Source organism: Bos grunniens, chromosome 15 (assembly GCF_055505025.1).
Source record: "Bos grunniens cultivar Pamir isolate PY7600 chromosome 15, Bosgru_T2T1.0, whole genome shotgun sequence".
NCBI classification, from domain to species: Eukaryota; Metazoa; Chordata; class Mammalia; order Artiodactyla; family Bovidae; genus Bos; species Bos grunniens.
In genome coordinates, this window is record NC_141179.1 from 43,516,904 (window position 1) to 43,544,010 (window position 27,107).

The window sequence follows — 27,107 nt, forward strand, 5'->3', positions numbered from 1 at the left end:
CATACAAATAAAGAGCATAAATTGTATTGTTGAGGCTTATATAAAATAATAGATATAGGTACAAAGAATACTACCTAAATGAACAGACTATAGTTTTGACAGTCTTTGCTGCAAAATTTCTAAAAAAATAAAATGTGATTTAAAAAAAAATGCTGACCAACATTTTGGCATTTTCCAAACCAATAACTTAAATTATTATTATACATTTTAGTTATTGTACTTTGGTATTATAAAAAGATACTAAATTATAAAAAGAATTTATACATATAAATAGCTATAAAAATTTTTTAAATCATAGGAAAAAATATGTCAGTAGTTATGGTATTTAGGTGATTGGAAAGTAGGCTTTATAATGTATTTTATTTTTAATTTAAAGGTATTATCACCGTCACTTTTTGAAAGACATTTTTAACATATACCCCCAAAATTCATGCTATATATTATAAATAAGCAAAAGTAGGAGCTCCCAACCCTTAATGTGCATATATGATTACTTTTCATATCTAAACTAAATGTACATAATATGGAAAGATGACAGTAATATATTGCTTAGTTAAAAAAACAAACTGAACTTTATGTAGCACGATCCTATTGGGACAGAAATAAAACACTATGTACTGTATAGGTGTGTGTTTGTATGCATATAAAAGGGTCAGCAAATAATTAAAAGTGGTTACTCCTAAAGACTCAGACTAAAAAGGGAGTTCACTTTTTATCTCATATATTTTTACTAAGTGCCTATTTAACAATAAGCCAATTTATGTAATTTTTTAAGACTTTACTTAATTAGTTTTTTTGGCTGCATCTTGCAGTATATTAGTTCCCCAACTAGGGATTGAACACAGGCCACAGCAGTGAAACCATAGAGTCCTAACCACTGGACTGCCAGGGAATTCCTATCTTTCATAACTTTTAAATCACAAATGTTTTTAGTTAAATGTGCCATTAATTTAGATGATTTTCTTCAAAAAAAAATGAACATTATATCTAACAATTTAATGTGTCATTTTTAATTATCCAAACCAAAGGAGACCTCAAATGAGGCAGAAAATACCAGTAGGTTATATTTGGCTTCCAAACACCTAATAGTTTATAGCATCCTTAGTTAAAATATATTAGAGGAAACATCCACGTGGTACCCAGAAAAGTCCAGGATGAAAACTTTGCTGTATAGTATCTATAAAGTATAGATATTTTACCACATCATATCCATGCTTTAATAATTCTGGTACATGTGGAACCAGAATTCAAAACAAAAAATCATATATCAAATCCATGCTTTAACAATTCTGGTACATGTGGAACCAGAATCTACAAAGGAAAAAGAAAAGCTCCCAAAGAGATGACAGGTGCAGATTAACACAAAATACAGTTCTTAATTTCAAAAAAAGAGCCAGTTGTAAAAGTATCAAACCAAGGTTTAGAAGACACTGGAGAAGAGAGAGAAAGAGGAAGCACTGTCAGTCTCTTCTTTCATTCTGATTTATCTCGAGATGCTTCACAACTAAACTCCTTAGGGAACTCACCAACAAAGATGTGTGGGGCCCACTTGTAATGTGTAACTTGAACACCCGCTATAAGCAGGAAGAGGTTAGAATCATACCTTTTCCAAAATGAACTTGTTTAAATAAGGCATGTAGCCCTGATTGGAGACAGGTCCCTCGTCATCATCCCTGAAGTGCTCTTCAAGGGCAACGGGGTCATGTGGAACCTTCAGCACCGTGCACAGGTTATGGGAGAGGACCTATAAGGGAGAAAGAGCAGTTTAGAGGCATCCACTAAGCAGCACGTGGCACCTTCACGCTTGGAACACAAACGGCTGCCCCTACCCTGGGGAGAGAAAGATGAAAAATAAACTGCCAGCTGCCAGGTTCCCCACTTGTTATCGACAGGGTCTCATTCCCTCTCCAGTTTTGGTTCACTTCAAACAAGTCTCTTCTACTTGCCTACAATGAGCCAGGCCCCATGAAAGATCTGTAGTACTCCTTGTGTGTGTGTTAGTTAGACTTGTGTCTGGCTCTGCGACCCCACGAACTACAGCCTGCCAGACTTCTCCGCCCATGGAATTCTCCAGGCAAGGATATTGGAGTGGACTGCCATTCCCTTCTGCACATATTCCTTGTAGGCTTTTATAAATTGGCCCACATTAGAAAGAAAAAGGGGGGAAAGAGCAAGGGAATGTGTTCAGAATTGAACATCTCCCCAGGCAGAGCTGCTGCTGCTGCTAAGTCACTTCAGTCGTGTCCGACTCTGTGTGACCCCAGACGGCAGCCACCTGGCTCCCCCATCCCTGGGACTCTCCAGGCAGGAACAGTGTCTGTCAATCAAAGCTGTGAAAGAAACCACAAGGTACTGAAGAGCTGCGGCTGGGGGCTCTGGATAAGGTGGCCAAGCCAGGCTGGCCACAACCTCGCTCCGCTTCACTTCTCTCTTTTGTTCAACAGAAAGGGCCAGGTTAATGTACAAATATATCAAATATTGATTAGTAATCTCTAGTCGTCCAACCATCTCTATAACTCCATGATGCTAGGTTAAGTTTTCAGGATGAGTATAAAAGGGTATAAAATGAGTATAAAAGAGTATAAAATGAGGGCACAAAATGAGTATAAAAGTATAAAAGAGAAAGAAATCAATTGCCTGGTTTAAAAATATATAAAAAAATCAATAGCAAAAATATCTCAAGAGTCACCAAAATGGCTGAAAATATTTTGCAGAGAATTTGCGTTCTGGTCTTGCCATAATCTAAATGCACACTTTAACATTCAGGTAGTTGAGTTAGCAGTTTGGGCTATTTGAGTACTAATTGTGTTTCATATTAAATGAAAATTTAAAAATAAAACTTAAATTCCTTCCATTTCATTTGTGCATTCTAAACAGGTCAAATTCTACAGCTAAAGCGGTACTTCCTCTAACACAGAATCTTATTAGATGTTAAATCCCAGGTTAAAATCTTCCCTGTTTTTCTCAGCCCTACCCATTCAATTGCTTTAAGGAGCCACATTCACCTCAATGAATACTTCCAATTCCATTAAGCAAGTCACTTTTTTCTGCATACATATATTTCAGTTAGGATTTTTTACAATTTAAAAAATTAATCTATAAAAATAACATTTGCATATCTTCTGTCTACATTTGTTTTGTTTCTCAAAGCTTCATTTATGTGGAGATCCTTTTCTACATGCTCTGCTGGTTTTAAGGAAGTAAGTAAAGTGAAGGAAGTACACAAATGGTTATAAATGAAGTAATGAAGACTTTTATCAGCCCTACAAAGCAGGCTGTGTTTCTCAAGTAAACTCTCTATTTGCCAGTAGTACAGCACATGAAAAGGGCACGGTGGAGCTTTTATTGAATCTTGCACCACAGTCAAAAAATCCTAAATAGACATTTCCTTTCTTTATTTACCTTGTAACACCTATAGAGTTTTTGTGAGGATCTACTTCAAGAATATAAAGTGCTTAAAAACTGCAACACACTGTAGAAATATAGAAAAATAAAGAATACAGTCCTCTTATAAGGCCCAATAGTCTTTCAGATTTTAAAATTATTTGGGACTTTACCCAAGTAAAAACTCCCAATCACAGGTTAACCTATGGTATATCCATAAAACATTAAGAACAATGAGGAACTTACTGTGTAGTGATACGAAAAGATCTCCCAGGTAACTTAAGTGAAAAAAAAAAAAAACAATGTATCTAAGACTACATACAGTGTGCTTCTGTGTAAAAGAAAAAGGAAGAAAAAATTTATAAACTCTACAAGGATATATAAGAAACAAGTAACAGTGGGGGGAAAACTAGTTTGATTGCAGACCAAGACCAAAAGATTTTTCACTGTATCTCCCTCGTTACTAAGTTCTGGAAAAAATTTTACCTATTCAAAAAATGTAATAGCTATTTTAAAAATTAAGCATATATACATACACACATTTTTCTTAATGGCCAGCTTAAGCTCACATTAAATCTTTTAATATTTATTTTTTTTTAATTAAAAAAAATTATTTGGCCACACTGAGTCTTAGTTGTAGCACTCAAGATCGTCAATCTTTATTGCACCAGGCAGGATCTTTAGCTTTGGCATGCAGGATCTAGTTCCCTGACCAGGGATGGAAACTGGGCCCCCCGCGTTGGGAGCATGGAGTCAGCCACCGGACCACCAGGGAAGTCCCACACAGCTAAATCAACTTATCTTCGAACTCTACACTTTATCTTCTACATTAACTTACCCCCTAAAAATTAGGTACAAAAGAGAGACATATCCCACAGCAACGTACCATGACTAATGGATGAATAAGGTATAAGGGCAACAAATGAGTTCAGAAAGAATAGTGTGTGCTACAATGACATCATATATTAAATGAAATGTAACCTAGGCCCCAAAATAAGGAGAGCTTTTGGGTAGGAAAGGGCTTCCCTGGTAGCTCAGACGGTAAAGAATCTGCCTGGAATGCAGAAGACCAGAGTTCGATCCCTGGGTGAGGAAGATCCCCTTGAGAAGGAAATGCCAACCCACTCCAGTATTCTTGCCTGGAGAATTCCATGGACAGAGGAACCTGGCAGGCTACAGTTCACGGGGTCACAAAGAATCGGACACAACTGATCGTGACTACCACTTTCACTGTCACTTTGGGTAGGAAAAGGACAACTGGAAGGTCTTCCAGATACAGGGATAAAATATGAGAAAAGTAACTGATTAATGCAAAATTCTCAGGGTACAAAAAAAGGAGACACCATCTCTCCCACACCCATCCCTTTTTCTGCCTTTGGGTTTCACAGACCCTCCAACTAAAGTACTGGTAGAGGCCTTAGATCCTTTCCATCTTACACATGGTGCGTACTGGCTCCAAGAGATTAAATTTGTTTTTCTTGACTAAGGTGACTTAGGAGAACTGAGACTAAGTCAGGTTTTGTAAACCCTGGTCCAACACTCTCCAGTAATAAGGAACATTATGTTTTCAGTTTTCTAAAATCAACATCTTTGTGTAGATGCTTTAGTTCAATCCAGTGATCTCACTGAAGATTTAGATTTAAACCCTAGACTCCAGCCATGGATAATTAAACAGCACTTTTAAAAAATACAGGGATAACTGAATTCAAGGATAACTTTCTTAACAATCTATTTTAGTTAAGCAAACTGTGCGAGAGGCATCAGATTATATTAAAGGACCCTGGAGGAGGAGACTTGAGTACCCACTGTATTCATGTGGTCTGTTCCTGGTCAGTGGTTTACCATTTACCCTTTTAAAATATTAGAATATTTTGCTGCTTACTTGCTTAGTCTCAGTACCCTCACTGCAAAATGAAGACTTGGTGACTTGTTTCTAAAACTAATGTTTTCAAAAGTCCAATCCTTAACTATCAACCAAAACTCATTTCATGAATTCAACAGAAAGAACTATAGTTTAGATCAGAAATTCAGCTTTTTTCATTGTTAGTAAGGTCTAGAACAGGGAAGTCCTCTTTAAACAAAGTAACAACAGTATCTCAAAGTTTTTAAGTAAAAGGTATTTAAAAAAAAAAAAAGAGGATTCCTGAAGGCCAGAATATAAACTAGTAACAAGAAGTAAAATCTCCACAAACTTACACAGCAGTTGATGCTTTTTTAGAGTAGACTCACATTATCCATTAGTTGCTTTTAGTCTCACCCCTGGAGAGTAGATAATACTGCTTCTGTACAGATGACGCTAATTCAGAGATGAGGAGATGTCTCCCAAATCACATAGTTTTTGGTGCAGTGAAACTAGGACTAGAACCCAAACCTTATACTCTGGTGCCGTTTCCACGCCCTACCACTTTCCCTTTCCCCCTGGACAAACAGAGAGCCCTGACCATACAAAAGTGACCTGCGTGCTGTGGCCATGCATGTCTGTTATTGCTAAGGTGAAGTGATGGACCAGTGCCCACCAGGTCAGGTCTCCAGCACCCAGCAAGACGGCCATAGCTATTTAGTGGAGCGAAGTTAGATCCAACGGTAAAGAACCACATCTGCCTAGAAGTCTGGGACCACTCTCTTTCTGGGAGCCCTCATCTCCCAGCACCTGCCTTTGGGGAAAACTGTTCCAAGAGTTACCATCCTCCTCTCCAGATGAGAAAACTGGAAAACAGATGAGGACCAAAGCCATCAGGAGGAAACAGGACTACACGTTCTTGATTTGTAAAAGGACTGCCCCTGAATCACGCTAATCAGTGTAAGTTTCTTGAGAAAGTTGAATTTATCCTACTTCAAATGCCTGCTCCTCCAAAGGCCATTCTTTCAACGCCCACATAATTGCTAAGCAACTTTGCTCTCATTCCTTGATCTGAAGAATAAACTATTGTTACTACAATAAAAGATCCATATCCATGCCAGACCCTCATCATTCCAGTTCCTTCATAGCTGTCTGCCAGGGCCTCTGCAGGGCCTCTGCCGACAAGAAATGACTAACTGCTCGTGTGGTTGGTTCCTGTTCAGTGGTTTGCCGTTTACCCTTTTTAAGTATTTTACTCCAACTATCATGGAAAGAACTCAAGGATGATGAACGACTACACAGTGTTTTAACACACATGAGTGCCTAATGCCTAATGTTTACCCTCCTCCCTCCCAAAGATGCAGAGATTACAAAGGTTCTCTGAAAAGAACCTCCCTCCCGGCCGAACCCCAGTCACATGCTGCTTCCCTTTACAGGATGTGCGTAATGGGCAAAATTCAACACTGAAAAAAAGAGGGGTGGAGATCCCAGCGAGCTTATCTCAAGGGACACAACTACAGAACTAAAATTCATAATGGGTAATCTTTTTTTAAAGCGTGAAAATTCCTGTCTGATTAATAAAATTTCAAGCTGATGGTGAATTACCAGAAAACGCTTCCTAACAGAATGACCAATTTCCTACCCATGCTATGCCCTGCCTTAAGAGCATTGTCTTAATAGAAATCCCGCCCCTTACCACAAGGACTCATTTTCCCTTTCCTGACAATATCTTTTCGTCCTGCTTGTCACTGCTTAAGGCCTGCTAGCTTTCTCTTAAACTATCTGTATTATACTCAGCCTCAGAAATCTCAACGTCATCTCTGACTCAAGTCCCTGAATGCAATCAATCACCATCTTAGCCACTTCTACCACATTCATCTTCAAGGGCTGCTCACCTCACGCTCCCACCTTGTCTGAAAGCCATAAAAAGCCTACGGAGGGAAAAACCAAGGCGGTGTATGCCCCCTGGCAAGCCAGTCCCACTTTACCTTTCAGCCTTATCTTTTCCCACCCTTCCGCACCAACTGTACAAAACTAGGCAAACAAGTTTACGCAGAACACCTTAGGGGCTTCCCCAGCGGCTCAGCAGTAAAGAACCCGCCTGCAGTGCAGGAGACTCAGGAGACACTCAGGTTCACCTGCTGCATCAGGAAGATCCCTTGGAGGAGGGCATGGAAACCCACTCCAATATTCTTGCTGGGAAAATTCCATGGACAGAGGAGCCTGGCAGGTTATAGTCCACAGGGTCACAAGAGTCGGACACAACTGAAGTGACTGAGTACAGCACTTCAAGCAAACCCTGTATCACTTCCCTGTCCCCCTCCAGGCCTCTGCTCAACCACCCCTACACCTCCATTTCTACCTAACATAAATGCCATTCCTTTCTAAAGCCTCCACCACCCAAAATCAAGACGGTCTTCCCCATTCTGCATTTCCCAAGCACTCTGTATTTCTTATTTTACACTCCCGCACATGATTTACTCTCTCCCATAAGACTAAATTTCTGAAAGGTCCATGTCTTACATCCTTGCATTCCCACAATACCTAGCATGCTACTCAGAATGCAGAAGGCTTTCAATAAATGCTGAACAAATTCCTTCTAAAAATTCTCCTTTGACAGTAAAACCACAGTAAGTTTAACAGTGACAACAATCTTAGGAAATATCCTATCTCTTTATTTCATTGATAAAAAGACTGAAGCCTGAGATTTGTCTAAGCCACACACACTGTTGCAGGTCAGGAAGCAACAGTTAGAACTGGACACAGAACAACAGACTGGTTCCAAAGAGGGAAACAAATACATCAAGGCTGTATATTGTCACCCTGCTTATTTAACTTCTATGCAGAGTACATCATGAGAAACGCTGGGCTGGATGAAGCACAAGCTGGAATCAAAACTGCCAGGAGAAATATCAGATATGCAGATGATACCACCCTTATGGCAGAAAGTGAAGAAGAACTAAAGAGCCTCTTGACAAAAGTGAAAGAGGAGAGTTAATAAGTTGGCTTAATACTCAGCATTCAGAAAACTAAGATCATGGCACCTGGTCCCATCACTTCATGGCAAATAGATGGGGAAACAGTGGAAACAGTGACAGACTTTATTTTTCGGGGCTCCAAAGTCACTGCAGATGGTGACTGCAGCCATGAAATTAAAAGATGCTGGCTCCTTGGAAGAAAAGTTATGACCAACCTAGACGGCATATTAACAAGCAGAGACATTACTTTGGCAACAAAGGTCCATCTAGTCAAAGCTATGGTTTTTCTAGTAGTCATGTATGGATGTGAGAGGTGAACTATAAAGAAAGCTGAGCGCCGAAGAATTGATGCTTTTGAACTGTGGTGTTGGAAAAGACTCTTGAGAGTCCCTTGAACTGCAAAAAGATCCAACCAGTACATCCTAAAGGAAGTCAGTCCTGAACATTCATTGGAAGGACTGATGCTGAAGCTGAAACTCCAACACTTTGGCCACCTGATGTGAACAGCTGACTCCTTAGAAAAGACCCTGATGCTGGGAAAGATTGAAGGCAGGAGAAGGGGATGACAGAGAATGAGATGGTTGGATAGCATCACTGACTCAATGGGCATGAGTTTGAGTAAACTCTGGGAGTTGGTGATGGACAGGAGGCCTGGTGTGCTGCAGTCCATGGGGTCGCAAAGAGTCAGACATGACTGAGTGACTGAACTGAACTGAACTGATGAATAACAAATCGGAAGCAAGAACCCAACTCTCCTTCCTAACTGCCTGTCCCACAATCAAGCCCTGTGCTGGAAACGTTATCTGTTACCTAGTCGAATCATTCAAGACTTGGTCACTCTTCATAAACTCGAGGAACCCTTCACTGCCCCCTCTGTCCACTGAACTCCTATTTAGCACTTATGTGAATTCTGCTTCATACACTAGCAATACCTCAAATACCTAACTGTGGCTCAGAGAGGGAGGAAACCCTGCCTTAAACTGTTCTTCCACATCCTTCAGTGACTAGCAGAGGGTTAAGGGAGGACTCAATAGGAATATAACACTCACAGACACATTAAGGCAGGATAGCTAACTCAAAATTACCCGTTGCAATGCTGTCCACAGAATACACGCCATTAAACTACAGCATGGGCTTCCCAGGTGGCTCAGTGGTGAAGAATCCCCCTGCCAGTGCAGGAGACACAGGTTCAATCCCTGGGTCAGGAAGATCCCCTGGAGAAGGAAATGGCAATCCACTCCAGTATTTTTGCCTGGGAAATCCTATGGACAGAGAAGTCCAGTAGGCTACAGTCCCCAGGGTTGCAAAAGAGTCAGACTCGATTCGGCAACTAAACAACAACAACAAAGTAGAGCATACGCCACGGGATTACATTTTAAATAGACCATCTTTAAAAAGTTATTTTGGATAGTTCACTAACTTGGCCCTCTTCAGAAATCAGAAAGAAAATACTGGGAGATCTGACTACATAAAAGTTCTTAAATTTCCTTTTAAAAAGAGACACCATAAACAAAAAAGGCTAATAGCTCCAATACTCAAATTACTCCTAGAAATTATTAAGTAAGAAATGAACACCTAATTTTAAAAACGGACAACAGACAGGAATAGGAAATTCACAAAAGCAGCTAATGACTAATAAATACAGGAAAAGCTACTTTACTTCACTAGTAATCAACACAATGCACATTAAAAAAGCAACTACTTTTTCACCTGAAAAGCAACTCCTTGCATTTGACCAGACATAGGAGAGTAAAAATTGCCAACATCCAATACGAGAGAAGGTATAGAGCAAGTTTTCTCCACCACTACTGACATTTTAGACCAGATAACTCTTTGTTGGGGAGCAGGGAGAAGTGTCCTATGCATTGTAGGAAGTTTCACAGCATCCCTGGCTGAAACCACCAAAACATTTCAAATATCTGTGAGCAATAAAGCAGTTAAATAAAGCATGACTCATCAACACAGTAAAATAGCTCATAGTCATTATAAAGAATGATGGTGTCTGTGTCTATGTGCATTGACATGGAAACATGACCCTAACACACTGATTAAGAAAACAGGTTACAAAAGCATATGAAATAGGATCCTATTTACATAAAAGAATATATATGTATATGCACATGTGTGCACGCATGTATATGCTTGTAAGCAGTAAGGGAGATGGAGGAAGGATAGGGAGGGACAAAGAAATGCTAAAAGGATAATCACTGCAAAATTAACTGCATCTGCCTTTAGTGGCAGAAGTCCAGGTGCTTTTATCTTTGTCTCTATACTTTAAGGTATTGTTTGAATATTCTATGTACTATCTTTAAAATAAGAAAAGGCGAAGCTTTTATATTTATGTAAAATTTAAATATATTTATGTAAAATTATTAATGTTAAAGGAATTTTTAAAAATCCCAGCTAGAAAGCACCAATAAAATTATATGAAGAGATCACTGTAGGACTATAAAGTTGATGAAATTAACTCACTTTAGTCATCCATAAAGAACTGTGCTTTGCCATGCCTCTTGAAGCCACAATGTGGGCAATAAAGTCTCCCTACCTGAGCAGCCGCCTTAGATTCCAGCCTCCCACGGGATCAGAGCATAAACAAATGTCTTTAAGAAGATAATTCATGTACAGGAAGTAAGCCTCTATCTATTTCTCCCACAACTCTGTAAGCTCCTTAGAGAGAGGATAGACTATAGACTAGTGTATCTATCCTGTAGTATTAAAACCTAATGAAATGCCGAGAAGACAGTGTCTGATGCCTACAAATGTTTGCTAAATGAGTCCCATTTAAGAATTTTCTTTCTTTCTTTTTTTTGGTTTAGTTTCATTTAGTTTGCTTCTCCGTCACCTTAATCTAGATGTGGGTTTTTTTTTAATGTATTTCACTAAACTACCAGCATATTCTTTCCAGAAAGAATTTTTGTTTAATTGGAATCTCTAATTCAAATAATTTTTGAAGTTTAAAAAAAAAACTCTATACAATACCTCTATTAGTCACTAACACTCCCAGAATTAGCAGGCATTACTCATCTGACCTGAGACCTAGTACAGCAGTCCAGTTTGGATTTTTGAGGAAAGGACTCGAGAGAAATTAACAAGTGTATGAGAGAGAACTGTACAGTAGAAGACAGAGAAACCAGGCAGTTTACTTTAGTATACTCTTCTCCAAGAGATCTGAGGCCACAGTACACACCAAAGGTGATGACAAAGATCACAGATCTGAGGGCTTACCTCTGCTGCCCCATCCTCTGACCACTCAGTGATGACAAAGATCACAGATCTGAGGGCTCACCTCTGCTGCCCCATCCTCTGACCACTCAGTGATGACAAAGATCACAGATCTGAGGGCTCACCTCTGCTGCCCCATCCTCTGACCACTCAGTGATGACAAAGATCACAGATCTGAGGGCTCACCTCTGCTGCCCCATCCTCTGACCACTCAGGCCCCTTGTCCCCTCTGGTCACTATAATACGGCTTCTTTCTATCCCTATCAGAGTCATGAAACTGCTTTCTCAAAAAGACTCTGTGGCAGACACACAGCTGCAGCACTCAAGAAAGGAACTGAGGCCCGGCTACAAGGAGGAGCTGAGGTTAGCAGAGCCTCCAGCTATTAGTACCTCCAGGGTCCACCTCAGCCAATGACTGAGCAAGGTAGTGACGTCATTTCTCCCCAGTGTGGGTGTCCTCCAAGAGGCCATCTCTGCTCCAGAGCTCCTGGTTTTGTCAAGTCCATGTCCTAGATTGACAGCTCCTTTTCCCAATCCTGCTTCCTCTCTCTTTTTCTCCCCCATACATGTTTCTCCCCAGTAACCCTTCTGCACTTTCAACTCTGTCTCAACATCTGCTTCCTGGAGAACCCAACCTGGGACAGACATCTTCTAAACAATTCACTCTCCCAAGTTTCTGGCAGTCTGGATCATCCTCTCCACTTAAGACTTTCTTGGTCCCACGACATACTAGCTCTACCTTGCTCTATCTTTATGGGTTCACTTCCCTCACCCTTTATTCTCCCATTCTGGACATTTTTCAAAGCCCAATTTTGAGCCCCTAGTTCTTAAAGAGTGCTTTAATTCTGACAACAACAAGTCACCTTAATGACTCCCAGATCCCTTTCTAGTCTTGACCTCTCAACTGAGCTCTGGTTTATATCACTAATATTAAAGATTTCCAGGCTAAATTTGTCTCAATCCAAAAAATCCAAAGGAGAGTTCATTATCTTTCTCCCTAAAACAGGTTTCCCACTCTGATTCTGACTGTGGTACCACCATTCCCTTAACAATAAAACTATGGACTCTCCTCTTGTACTTTTTTATATAGTTTATCCTATTTCTGGATCCAATTCAATCCCCTCCCCCAGGGTCAATCCCTCTCCTCACCGACCGATCATGCCCCTCTGCTGGTGAAAGACTAACCAGAGAAAGTGAGGCTGGGGGAGCAAAGGCTTCCTGCTCTCAGCAGCAGGTCCCATTCTCCCTTCTGAGGCCCTAACAGAGGCCACTCATGAGGATACGACATGGTAAACACATCAAGCTGATGACGTTCAATTAGAAGGCTAAGACTTGAAGATCTTGTCTGCTATTCCACATTTCACAAATGAGCAAGATGAAGCTCAGGAAGAAGAAACCTCCCAGGGTCACACACAAACAAAAGGAGAGACAAGTCTCCTGACTCCCTAACCAGTGCTCTCTTTCTCCTGACACTTTTTCCTCTGTCTCCAAGGGATTTACTTTCCAAATCTTTCACCGCAAATGTGCTTACTGAGAAGCCGCACACATTCCTTAGGGTCAATGACAACTGACTATTGCTGTAGAAGCATTCTCTGACCCAATGCCTCCAATCCTCACCACAGCTAAGCAGTTCCCTTCCTCTGTGTTTCCCAGCACTGGGTACTTTCTTTATCTCATTATCTTTGCCCTGTCAGTTTGCTGATACATTTCACTCACAAGACTTCAAGCTCCATGAGAGTAGGAAGCTTGTTGGTTTTGATTCCCAGGGCCGCCACCCCAGTCTAGCACACATCAATCTTTACAGCAGTCCCTCCCTTGGTCCCCCAACTCCAGCCTCTCACCTCGTATCATCACACCCACATCATTAGAAGAATCTCAGAACTCTCTCTGTCACGTATCTACCCTCCAAAGTTTAATAACTTCCCCTCTTTACAGGATCAGTTCCAAACTACTCATTATAACATAGTCAACAAATACACATTACTCATTTATTCTGTACAAGAACAAAATCATCTAAAATGTAATCCCATCTCCCTTTAAATCCTGATTTTCCACCATGTCTCAAAACAAACACTCTAGTCAAAGTATTTCCTTATCGCTCACAATACTGCAAGTTTCAGCTCTTGCTCTCATGCACAGGGCCACCGCCATAACTGCCATCTTTCTTTGACTATACCCGACAAGATCAGCCCCACTCCCTCCAGAAGCAGCTGACAGTCTATCTCTTCCATGAAACGTTTTTTGTCTACAACCGTGTGCATTTTTTTCTCTATTTCCTTTAAACTTCTACAGCAGATCATCTGACAGAAACAGAATGCAAACTACAAATAGAATTTAAAAGTTTTAATAGCTACATTTTAAAAATGTACAAAGATGCAAAAGGTAAAAAAAAAAAAGCTAACATTAAATTTACTAATATATCCAAAATATTACAACTACAACATGTAATCAATGTTTTTAAATCTTTTAAAGAGATGTTTTACATTCCTGTACTAAGTCTCTGAAATCCAGTGTATATTTTATATTTACAGCACTTCTCAATTTGGACTAGCTGCTTTTTCAATGCTCAATAACCAAATTCGGTTAATGGCTAATGTACTGGACATCATATTCCAGAGTTATTTTCCACTTGTAGAACTGGCTTATATATTAACTTGCTGTAGTCATTTCATGTATTGTCTTCTTTACTAAACCACATGCTTCTCAATGTAAGGGGCAATGTTGTACAATTTTCACTTCCCCAGAGTCCGAGCAAAAGGTATAGATTAGAACCTTCAAATGTATATGCTGCTTTGTAGATTAGTTTTCTTCAACCTCAGTGTGTGGTAAGAAACAGTTAGCTAGTAAATGTTCTGTTGTCACACATACAGGCTGTGAGCTTCATCTATTCAAGCAAGTATGTTGTTTAAATGTCTTCTTATTCCCATTTAACGGATCCCAGGTGGCACAATGGTAAAGAATCCATCTGCCAACGCAGGAGACGCAGGAGATTCAGGGTCGATCTCTGGGTCAGGAAGATCCCTTGGAGTAGGAAATGGCAACCCACTCCAGTATTCTTGCCAGGAAAATTGCATGAACAGAGGAGCCTGGCAGGCTACAGTACAAAGGGTCGCAAAGAGTCGGGCAGGACTGAGCACGCACACACTTAAAATACAATGAGTAAAGCAAATTCCCCAAATAATCCCAATGTAGAACTTCAGAATTCCAACCTAGTTTGATCTGCTAACACCCTGGTGGTCCACGCACGCACGCACTCATGTGTGCTCAGTCATGTCTGACTCTTTGCAAAGCCATGGGCTGTAGCTCATCAGGGTCCTCTGTCCATGCAATTTTCCCAGCAAGAATACTGGAGTGGATTGCCATTTCCTACTCCAGGGGATATTCCTGACCCAAAGATGGAACCCAAATCTCCTGTGTCTTCTGCACTGGCAGGCAGATTCTTTACCACCGTGCCACCTGGGAAGCCGATGTCCCATTATCTAATAGTGTCTTCTCAAATCATCCCTGAAGGGAGTCACGAGAGTTAAGTCAGCTGCCCACCAGTTCCCGCTCTCACTCCAAGGTAACAGCATCTGGCTGAGACATCAAATATCCTACGAACTAAAAGAACTGATGGAGATGTGCAGCCTGGTAAAGCAGACAGTGCTGCATCCTCCCAGAGCTGCCTACCCAGTGAAATAAAATACCTTCAACATTGTCCACCAGACCGAACAGCTTTCATTCTAACTGCCGCACTTCTGGTTGGTGCACCAGGCCCACATAACAACACTCTCCTGGTAGTTGTAAAGCTAATAATTCCTAAAGAAGCAAAAGGTAGAGAAGACAGAGAAGAACCTTGAGATGAAAAAATTAGTCTTTCCAATAGTGCAGAAATCTCTTCCTAACTGTAAGATCTCCTTACATAAAATTTGACTACATGCAGACTTACTCTCAAATACTTTTCCACAATTAAAACCCTAATCTCTGAAAACAGCAGTCCATGGGGTTGCAAAGAGTCAGATACAACTTAGCAACTAAACAACAGCAAACAGCAGTTTCAAGGACACACACATTGGGGTTAAAAAAAAAGAAGGAATCTAAAGGTAGAATGAGAAGAAGTAAATAAAGCAGACAGCAGAGCAGAAAAACAGATTCGTGAAATGAAGCCTTGGGGAACATAAAGGAAACTGAGCCAAAGGCTCAGGAAGGGAACTGGGACACACGCAAGAGGAACTGAGGAGAAAAGCTGGGAGTATCTGGATTTCAGTGTGCTAACAGTCACTGAGGGGATTACAGTAACCCTCCTGTTGGGGAAAATGGGAGGGCAAACTGTGTTAAGTGAGAAAAGGTCATTCAAAGCCTCTTCCGTCTCTAGCTTCCAGTTACTATGTACCTCTGGGACTGCAGTAAGACCCCAGAGGAAATACAAAATGGGGACCAGGAAGGTTAAGAGTCTTTGAGTCATAAGATTAGAAAAGCACTGGCTATTAAGATGGAAGGTCACACATAAAAAAACACCTCACAGATTGCATACTATCCTCAATAAAGCAAAAGCTTACGTGTATTTCAATAAAATAAAAACTTCCAATGTGTCTTACTGAAAAGTTTCTAGCAAATGGAAAAAGGAAATAATCTAGAATCCATTATTACCATTTTAAGATTTTTACATGTCTCTTATAAGCTCTTTATTTGGAAAGCTGCCTTTATTGTTTCATTTTGGTGAGATACAAAAAAATATTTACAAAGACTTTCACAGACTCACTTGTGAGTCATGCTCTGGTCCTCTAAATGGGGATTTTTTTTTAATTAGATTTTTAGAAACAGCTTTAACCACAGGGGTTAACAGAAACATAACACTAAAGATTAGAAAGGGAATACTTACACAGGCCAAATTCACAAGAATTAACCAAATCTTTTACATTGTGTTTCACACAAAGACAGCTCTTTACTGCAGCTTGCTTCCTTTATATTTTCAACAGATTGCTGGCCTGGCTCAATTACTTCTGAAACTAGCAAGATTAAAAATTTTTGAGGCTAAATGCCTACATGGGAACAAAACACATGACATTATTCACAAGATATTCAAACAAGTGCATGGCCAAAATTTAAAAACACTTAGTTGAAAATCTATCATTGAGAAATGAATAAAGATTCAAAGTATTCATGTTGCTCCTCAAATTGTTTTCGTTTAGATTCTCACTAGTTGTGAGCTCTTTTACCTCAGAAGGGCACAATTTAAAACAAAACAAAATCCTGTGTTTCTAAAAACAAAAGGATAAAAGTGCAGAGACAGTAAGCTTATTTCAAGATATTTCCAGCACTGACATGTAATTCACACTGCAACCATAATTATAAAGTAAAATCATAATAGAGGTTGCAAAAATATCACTAGATTTTACTATAATTAAGAAAACATTTACTAATAACAATAAAAGGAATAATTTTCAGGAACTTTTTTATTGAAGTTGATTTATAACATTCTGCTAGTTTCAGGTGTACAGCCCAGTAATCCAGGTACATATACATGTGGAGGGGGGTCTAATATATTCTTTTTCAGATTTTTTTCCCTTTTAGATTACTACAAAATACTGAGTATAGTTCCCTGTGCTGCACAGAAGGTCCTTGTTAGTCATCTGTCTTCAATATAGTAGTATATAGATGTTCATTCCAAACTCCTAATTTATCCTTTCCTCCCCGCTTCCCCTTTGGCAACCATAAATTTGTTTCCAATGTGGAAATTTATTTCCTATAGATATTATTTCATTCTTCTTTATGGCCAGGTAATATTCCATTGTGATATATATATATATATCTTCTTTATCCATTCACTGTAAATAGTGCTGCAGTGAAGAGATGCATGTATCTCTTTTAATTATAGCTTTCTCCAGATATATGCCCAGGTGTGAGATTGTTGGATATGGCAATTCTATTTTTAGTTTTTTAAGGAACCTCTATACTGTTCCGCAAAGTGGCTGCACCAATTTACATTCCCACCACCAGTGTAGGAGAGTTCAATTTTAAGGTACATTTAGATTTCTAGAAGGAATATTAAAAAAATTAGTAAAAATGGTTACCTTGAGGGTAGATAACTAGTGTGGGCCAGGGTATAGATGATACTTACTTTTCACTCTCCTAAATGCTCTTTTGAAAGTTATGAATTTTATATCATGTATATATAGGAGGTATTCAAAAAGGTTTTTTTTGGTTTATATTTTTTAAATGATAGGCTTCATCTTTTCATCTTCTTAGAATTGCATGTATTAGAATTCCAAGAATCCCCACTAACTAACACTGGAGATTTAGTATCTTTCTGCAAGACCATCGAAATTCTAAATCATCTGAAGATATTTTTAAAATATCAGTGCAGTGCTTCCCTGGCAGTCCAGTGGTTAAGAGTCGGCCCTGCAATGCAGGGGATACTGGTTCCATCCCTGATCTGGGAAGATCCCACACACTGCACAGCAACTAAGCCTGTTCGCCACAAATACTGAGTCTGCACTCTATAGCCCAACAGCTGCAACTACGAAAGCCTGGGTACCCCCAGAACCCATGTTCTGCAAGAAGAAAAGCCACTGCAATGAGAAGCCTGTGCACCGCAAGAAGAGGGTAGCCCCTGCTCGCTGCAACTAGAGAAAACCCATGCACAGCATCACAAACCCAGCACAGCCATAAATACATATATAAAATTAAACACCAGTGGAGAAGAATTGCTGCTTCTCCTTCAAATAATATGCGCAATATCTTTTTCCCTTAGGAATTTTAGAAATTTACATAACCTAAAAGTATCAATGTCTGCTTCAGATGGCACATTAATAAAGTTTCCTAAAATACAGGATCTACACACAAATGTCCCTCCTTAAAAAACAACAACAGACAAAAGAAGGGCACAAACATCAAAACCAAGGGAAAAACTGGTGAAAAAAATTTCTAAAACATTAAGCTCAATAATGTTTACTCAGCCACCTATATGTATGGATCTTCCTATACAGAAAAATTTCCATCAAAATCTCTCTCAGTTTTTAACCTTTCTTCAGTTATCATAGACTATACTAAAATTGCATACAATAAACTACAGTTTGTTCTAAGGAAGGACTGTTCATGAATACAAGTATAAAAGCAAGTAAAGAATGTGTTTCTGAGATTTCTTTCCCACCATTAGTCTACTATCTACTTTCACAGGTGAAAAGTAGACCTCTACACAATCAGAACAAGCTTAACTTAAAACAGTAACTTAGTTTAGTATCCCTCTGTATTCCAGCCTGAAAAAGAGAGCAAACCAATGACAATTTAAAAAATGAGTTGCCTTGCAATGCTGCAATTACAAATTAAGCTAACATAGCTGATGACTTCTACAGGGGTACATAGGCTGACTATGGAGGTGAAGCTACAACTTCACCTATACAGGTGGGGAGCCAGAAATGCCACAACTGGAGCCAAAGAGTCACCTGGAGAGGGTGCACAGATTGCCACCAAGAAGCTAGAGGGGAGGAATGAGGCAGAGTTGGTTCCCTATTTGTGGGAGGGCGAGAAGGCATGGAGGGAGTGGGGTGGGGGATTGGGGGTGGGGTTTAACAAGAAACATCACTGTGACTAGAGGACTACTCAACATCTGCTTCTATAGTAGCTTACGAAAGTCACAAGTAGTTTTTAAATTCTTTCTATATTTTTATCTTATTGATAACTTTAATGAAACTATGTTTGCCTCAACAAATATCTTTCTTAAGTTAATTTTTTTTGGAGTTTAAGTTTCAAAATTTCTACAGATAGTAATTTTTGTTTTACTCAAAAACAGACTATTATTTAATAATAAAATTTAGGTGTCAAAAATAAGCCTTTTGACTTGAGGCTGTCAAGGTGGAGAGGGATAGGTTGGGAGTTTGTGATTAGCAGACACAGACTATTATATATAGGACAGATAAACAGTAAGGTCCTACTGGCCAGAGAACTATATTCAATATCCTGTGATAAACCATAATAGAAAAGAATATGAAAAAGAAGGTGTGTGTATATATATGTATATGTATAACTGAATTACTTTGGTGTACAGCAGAAATTAAAATATTCTAAGTCAACTATACTTCAATAAATTTTTTTAAACTTAAATTTTTTTTTAAAAAATTAGCTTTTGAGAAAATAATAATAAATGAAACAACTGACAAAGGATTAATTTCCAAAATATACAAGCAGCTCATCCAACTCAATGCCAGAAAAACAAACCCAATCAAAAAGAGGGAAAAAGACTTAAACAGACATTTCTCCAAAGAAGACATACAGATGGCTAGCAAACACATGAAAAGATGCTCAGCATCGTTCATCATCAGAGAAATGCAAATCAAAACTACAATGAGATATCACCTCACATTAGTCAGAATGGCCATCATCAAAAAGTCTACAAACAAAAAATGCTGGAGAGGGTGTGGAGAAAAGGGAACGCTCTTGCACTGTTGGTGGGAATGTAAATTGATACAGCCACTATGGAAGACGGTATGGAGATTTCTTTAAAAACTAGGAATAAAACCACCATATGACCCAGCAATCCCACTCCTAGTCATATACCCTGAGGAAACCAAAATGGAAAAAGACACATGTATCCCATTGTTCACTGCAGCACTATTTACAATAGCTAGAACATGGAAGCAACCTAGATGTCCATTGACAGATGAATGGATAAAGAATGGTACATATACACATTGGAATATTACTCAGCCATAAAAAGAACACATTTGAGTCATTTCTGATGAGGGTGATGAACCTAGAACCTATCATGCAGAATGAAGTAAGTCAGAAAGAAAGATAAATATCGTGTTCTAATGCATATATATGGAATCCAGAAGAATGGTACTGAAGAATTTACTTGCAGGTCAGCAATGGAGAAACAGACATTGAGAATAGACTTGTGGACATGGGGAGAGGGGAGGAGAGGGTGAGATGCATGGAAAGAGTAACATGGGAACTTACATCACCATATGTAAAATAGATAGCCAATGGGAATTTGCTGTATGGCTCAGGAAACTCAAATAAGGGCTCTGTATCAATCTAGAGGGGTGGGATAGGGAGGGGATGCGAGGGAGGTTCAAAAGGGAGGGGATATATGTGTACCTGTGGCTGATTCATGTCCAGGTTTGACAGAAAACAGCAAAATTCTATAAAGCAATTATCCTTCACTAAAAAATAAATTTAAAAAATAAGCTTTTTGTACTAAACTGGGTCCCTCAAGGAAAATAAATATTAATTATAGCAGAGACCCAAACATTTATCTAAATGAGAACTATACTACAAAGTAATCTCCTTAAAAGTAAAAGATAACTTTATTCCCAAGACAATGCCAATATTCCAAACTTTTCACAACTTCAGGCTTCCCTGGTGGCTCAGTGGTAAAGAATCCACCTGCCAATGCAGGAGACTCGGGTTCGATCCCTGATTCAGGAAGATCCCACATGCTGCACAGCAACTACGTCGAAGGGCCACAACTACTGAGCCTGGGCCCTAAAGCCCAGGAGCCACTACTACTGAAGTCCACACGCGCTGGAGCCTGTGCTCCGCAACCAGGGAAACACCACTGCAGTGAGAAGCCTGCACACCGTAATGAGGAGAAGCCCCCACTCACCGCAACTAGAGGAAAATCCGCATAGGAACGAAGACCCAGAACAGTCAAAAATAAGTTAATAAAATTATTTTTAAAAAAAAGAGAAAAGAAAGAAAATTTCACAACTTCCCTTCAGAAAAGAAGAAACATGTAGTTTATGATCTACAGCTGGGAAAAATCAGTCATTATTTTATAATCTCCAAATATATATACATAATTAATAATAAGTTCTCAAAGATAACAGATCATGTCTTCTTTGGAAAATCCCTTCTCCCTCAGCACCAATGCTGTCCCAGAGTGGTTCTTGCATCTCACTTCTGGTCCCCAGGCTTCTTTTCTTCCCTCTACTCTAGCCATTCTCCAAGGCCATTGCTGAATTTCTCTCCTCTTTCCACGCTTCAACTACTAGATCTGTACCAACAGCCCCGTACTTCTCCAAGAACATCATCTCCAGCTAAACCTCCATCTGTCGAGGACCTCAACAACTCTTTCTTCTTCCTACACACAAACACACTCATATCCTATGCTCCAATCAAAATAAGTCACACAGAAGTCTCTATATATAAGTGCCTGATGAATTTCTGTGGCCTGCAGTAGTTTACATGGATCCCTTAGAGCTAAAACCAGTCAATAAATATCCATTGAAAGAATGAATGAATGAATGCTGTTGTTCTCGTTGTTTGGCTGCAAAGTCATGCCTGATTCTTTTGCAACTTTGGGACTGTAGCCCACCAGACTCCCCTGTCCATGGGATTTCCCAGGCAAGAATACTGGAGTAGATTGCCATTTCCTTCCCCTGTCCCTGCATTGGCAAGTGGATTCTTTACCACTGAGTCACCTGGCTACTTGCTAAATGAATTAATAGAATGGGCTTAATTCTCCCCCATTCCACATAATCACACCCTAGCTTTCTTCAGAGGTCACTTCAATGCTTTTTTTCATGAAGTAATTTCACCAGTAAAAACTACTGGTCTCTTCCTCTGAAATCTCATGGCCTCTTATCTTCTATCACATTCAGCATCTTCCTCTAATAGTACTTCTGTACTTCTTATCTCTGTCACCAGATCTTACATTTTTTAAGGATAGGGTAACTCTCTGAGTAATATAATCTACATATATACCTGGAAAGACAGAGAGAGAGAGAGATTTCCCTAATGGCTGCCTAAGTTTTTAGTTTGCCTACCAAAATTTAAACTCTTTAAAAGCAAAAACTGATGTTTCTTTCTCCTCCACCTGTGCTATCCATATTACCCTTAGAATTAGGCACAGTATCTAATAACACATCAAATGTCACCACGCACGTCAAAAACTGAAAGTAGTTCAAAAAGATAAGTGTCAAACTTATTTCAGAATGCCCATATAGTTTTCCAAAGTGATAAACTTCAACCTCATTTTGGGTGTGTAATTTTTTTTCTATTTAATCAATTCTATATTTCCTCCAAGATATTAACTCTTAAAGAGCCTAAAAATACTAATTTTTTAATGAAATTACCATGATACCTTACACAGAGTACACACAAATGTCATTTAAGAACAAATGAATGAGCAAATTAAGGCACAAATTCATCCTAGCCAACGGATTACTGATTCTTTTGTGACCCTATGGACTGTAGTCCAGCAAACTACAGAGTCAAAATTCCAAAAAGGAGAGAACTAAATAGCAATTTTGTAATATTTCCAATTCCAGACACATTGGCAAGATGAACAGAACTGAATCAATCCCCAAATCTCTCAGTTAAGCTGAGAAAGAGACAAAATACAAATGCACATTTGCATTATCAACATCTTGTGGGTACAAGTTATGAACTGGGATTTACTTCCTGCCTAGGCTTCCCAGGTGGCACCAGGGGTTAAGAACCTCACCTGCCAATGCAGTAGATGTAAGAAAGGTGGTTCCATCCCTGGGTTGGGAAGATTCCCTGGAGGAGGGCATGGCAACCTACTCCAGTATTCTTGCCTGGAGAATCCAGGAGAGAGGGGCTGTAGCCTAGTGGGCTACAGTCCATGAGGTCAAGAGTCAACATGATGGAAGTGACTTAGCATGCACACACACCAAGCCTGCAGTCAAGAATCCTCCAGACACCTTTTCCATAAGTAGCCACAAAGACCATGCTTAATGGTATAGAACAAAATAGGAAACATTTCATTAATGTCATCAACTGGAAGACAAAAAAAATGAAAACAATAGTGGAAACAAACAGAAACCAAATAGTAAAATGCTAGCCCTAAATCGAACCACATCAAGAATTAAATGTAATTGGTCTGTACACACATATTTAATTACAGATTATCAAAATGGATTAAAAAACCAACTACATGCCATCTAAAGAAACTCACTTTAAACATGGTGGTATAGGTAAATTAAAAGCAAAAACAGTGAAGAGTAAAATAATTACCAAAAACTGGAAATAACACAAATATGCTTCAAGAGTGAATGGATTAACCATGGTATATCCATACAGTGGAATACTGCTTAGAAACAAAAAGAATTATTGATACAACATCAGTGAATCTCAAAGGCATATATGCTAAATAAAAGAAGCCAATGTCAAAAGGTTACATACTCTATGACTCCATTTTTATGACATTGTGGAAAAGACAAAACTACAGTAATTAACAGATCATTGATTGCCAGCAGTTAAGGAAGAGGGAGCAGGATGAAGGAAATTTTGGGAATGATGTAACTGACAGAAACCCAATTTTGGTAGTAGTTATACAAATCTATGTATGTTAAAACTCAGAACCATCCACCAAAAAAGTTAATTTTACTGTTAATTTTAAAAATTTATTCAAATAAAGATTAAGTGGATGATCTCCATGAATTGTTCCAGACTATGATTTTGTGTATAAGAAAAAAGAGTAGGGTGAAAGGAAAACAGGCAGAATGCTGAGTCCTACTGGCATAAAAGCCACTAGTCATAAGAACCTCTTGATGACGGCACAAAATTTACAAAGCAAACTCAATCTTCAGAAATTCACTCCCAGAGTAGGCTAAGAAAACAAGACATTCATATCCAAAATGTGTATATTTCAAAATGCCTATGAATGGTTCTTCTTGTCTGTTTCCATATTTTAAACTTTCAAGCTGCCAATTTCTCCTGGCCAACTGCCACTTGCCCTGCTTGGGGTTACTCAATTTACAAGCATTCCTTTTTTCATACCTTACTCTCACTTAATGATGGGGTCTTTGGCAGTCACAATAAAGACCTTTGCAGGGTGCCGATAGAGCTCCTCACCCGGAAACTACGTTCCTGCGGGACAGGGCACATCCTGGACTCGATCCAGACTTGAGGACGCCAGGTCGTCGTCACTAATCGGAAAGCGTCCCCCATTGCCACAGCGCCCCAAAAGCGGAGGCCGCCGAGGGCCGGGCCCTGGGGCACTTCTCCCTCTCTTCTCGGAACTGCCCGGTTGCCTGCGGTGCAGCCGGCCGTTTTGAGCACTGCCCCGGTGCGGAGCGTGCGCCTTGCAGGGCTCTGCCCAGGCACCTTGGGCAAGACCCTTCCTCTCCCAGAGTAAGGAGGAAACTTTGGGTTAGTTTCCTAGGGAGCTTCCCACCGCCCTCTCGGAGTCTGAAACTTTCCCGGCCTCCTGCGCCAACAGGGAGCCGAGCTCGCCGCTCAGGGTCCCCACCCCAGGGGTCCCTTGCTCAAGGTGAGCCCTGGGGAAACTAACGCAATACAAGAGGGAGTCCAAAAAATGTAAATGCCGGTCTCTGCCCCCTCCACCCCAAGCAGGCTGCTCGGCCACATTCTGGCCTGCCACTCCCTGTGGTCACCGTCCGCCTGCCCGCTTCCACCCGGGGATAGTAGAGCGCGCGCCGGGGAGGGGCGAATAGGGGTCCGGGAGAAGGTGTGCCCACCTTGAGTTGGGATTTGGAGACCTTGCCGCTGTGGTCCAGGTCGAGCGCGGTGAACGCATGCCAGATCCCCTTGAGCAGCTCATCCTTCAAGCTCCCCATGCCTGCGGCGCTGCTCCTCCGGCTGCCGCGACTGCCCCGCCAGCCACTCTGTGCGTCCGAAGCCCCTCTGCCTCTGCCTCCCCCGCCTGCTGAGCGGTCACATGACCTCACCAGGCCCGGCCCTCACCAGGCCCCGCCCACTCGGCGCCCGCGGGGGAACGGCGCTCCGCCGAGGGAGCACGGAGTCGCGTGGTCTGCCTATCCCTGCGGGTAGGGACGCCCGGCCAGGAAGACAGGCGACACCACGCACTCCCCTAGTGCTTCCAAAACCAGCTCGGGCCACTTTTCTGTACTTGCACGCCTTCCAAACAAAAGCCCCTATCCCGAAGAAAAATATGAGGGTAGAGGAGAGCAGCCTCCTCGGCTTCAGTACGCGTCCAGCAGCGAAAAAGGGAGCCCTGGTCCTGACCCTATAAGGGGGTCACAGTCTGAGGAGGCCAGACAAGATTCCAAAAATTCCCGGGCAGGGGCTCAAATTCTGGCACAGTTCCTAGTGGGACAGGATATGGAGCCGGGGGTGGGGGGGGGGGGGGCGGGAAGCAGGGAAGGGCCTCGAGGGAAATTGGTGCATTGATTTTGCAAACCGTTTCTTGATGTCTACTGTGTAGTGGACTCGGGGGTCTCAGAGACGAGGTTTAAGGTGGGTTTAGAAGTCAGAGAGTCAGGCAACATTCTAACTCTCAGCTGTTTAGGGTCAGTTCACAACTTACAGAGGGTTTGACATGCTGTTTACTGATATTTCTGTGCTTGTGTAATATGAGATGTGGAAGGATCCCAGCAAATCACTCCACCCATCTTACTAATCAGAATGGGTGGACCATTTAAAAGAACCTATCCATGCCCAGAAGAATGTCCTCCTCATTGTAGATGTTCATTTCATATCTGTTAACAGTGATCACTTGAGCTCTTTGGGTTTCAAATTTTCCACATGTTAAATGAGCATGGTTGCTCCAAATTTTCTGGAAGGGCTCTGCTAGTGCTAACATCCTAAGGCAGTAACTTCTGCTGGCTGACTCCAGTCTGATTAAGTCACCAGGCACAGTGCCTTACATCTCCGATCCAAGACCAAATCTGGACAAAAAGGAGAGAAAAACAATTACTAAGAATTTTCAAAGGGAAATGGTTCTCAGATGGTTTTGTTTCCCTCTTTTATGTTCCTAAATGCATGTACATGCACTTTGTTAAAAGGAAAAGGGTATCATAAGCAAGGGGGATTTGGAGAGAGCAGAAAAGGAAAGAGCTACTTCAGTGAGCTTGAGGCCAAAGGGAACTTGGTGGGGCAGAGGAAGGGATAACCCAGCTGAAGGGAAGGGGCAGAAGCAGAGGTTACTGTCAGTCTCTCACTGGAGGGCACTTGAGCCCCTGCTTCTCCATTTGTCAGGACTTTGCTTTCTCTGCTAGAATCCAGTCTCCATCAGTGATCTTCCCTACTCCAGGTCAAGTCTTCCAGTCAACAAAAACACATGATTTAACCTCTAATTTCTTCACACAACTCAGCTTTTCCTGGGTAGTGACAAAAAAGAAACCCTCCTAATTCTCAAGGTTCAGATTAACCACTAGATGACACTCCTCTTTCTCTCTGTATCTGGAAGCACCAGAAAGATGTTTCAAAGCTTTTGCTGGGGTGCGAGGTGTCACATGACCAGCACATTCTGAACTTTCAAATTTCGACTTCTTCCACAATCCGCAGTCTCATAATCTGAACAAATTTTAAAGCAAAATAATGTCATAGGAACTGTGCTTTGGAACCTAGCAAATTATATTATCTACTGCTGCATCACCAGTTAACCCAAAATTAGGCAGCTTAAAGCAATAATCATCTCATATTTTCATCAATTTCTAGAATTTAGAAGCCATTTAGTCCTATAGTTCTGACTTGAGGATTTTTGAGAGGTTTCAGTCAGAATATGGGACTGTAGTCATCTGAAGGGGAGGCCGGTGCTGTAGAAATTACTTGCATCTTGTTTCACCCACATGGACGTGTTCACAAAAGGCCTCAGTTCCTCCCTATATGGGTTTGCCTACAGCTACTTGGATGTCCTCACAACATGTCAGCTGGCTTTTCCCAGAGCAGGTGATCCAAGAAAAAGGTGGAAGCTGTAATGTCTTTTTTTTTTTTAACTTTACAATATTGTATTGGTTTTGCTGTATATCAAC

General features: G+C 40.6%; 1 protein-coding gene across 6 annotated transcripts in view; it reads right to left on the bottom strand.

The window, feature by feature from the left end:
• Positions 1-25,022, bottom strand: part of SWAP70 (switching B cell complex subunit SWAP70) — a 76,723-nt gene extending 51,701 nt beyond the window's left edge. For 4 of the 6 annotated variants that reach the window (XR_015142075.1, XR_015142074.1, XM_086340096.1 and 1 more), the window contains exons 1-2: positions 24,852-25,022; positions 1,604-1,744 (exon numbers count right to left, since the gene is read on the bottom strand). Coding sequence is in view for 4 of the 6 variants with exons in the window: in XM_086340096.1 (XP_086196222.1) it covers positions 1,604-1,744; positions 24,852-24,950 (240 nt within the window). In the remaining 2 variants the exon portion in view is untranslated. Of the gene's footprint in view, positions 1-1,603; positions 1,745-24,150; positions 24,430-24,851 lie in introns of those variants that run through there. The other 2 variants (XM_086340097.1, XM_086340098.1) reach the window with 2 other exon arrangements.
• Positions 25,023-27,107: the final 2,085 nt, after the last annotated feature.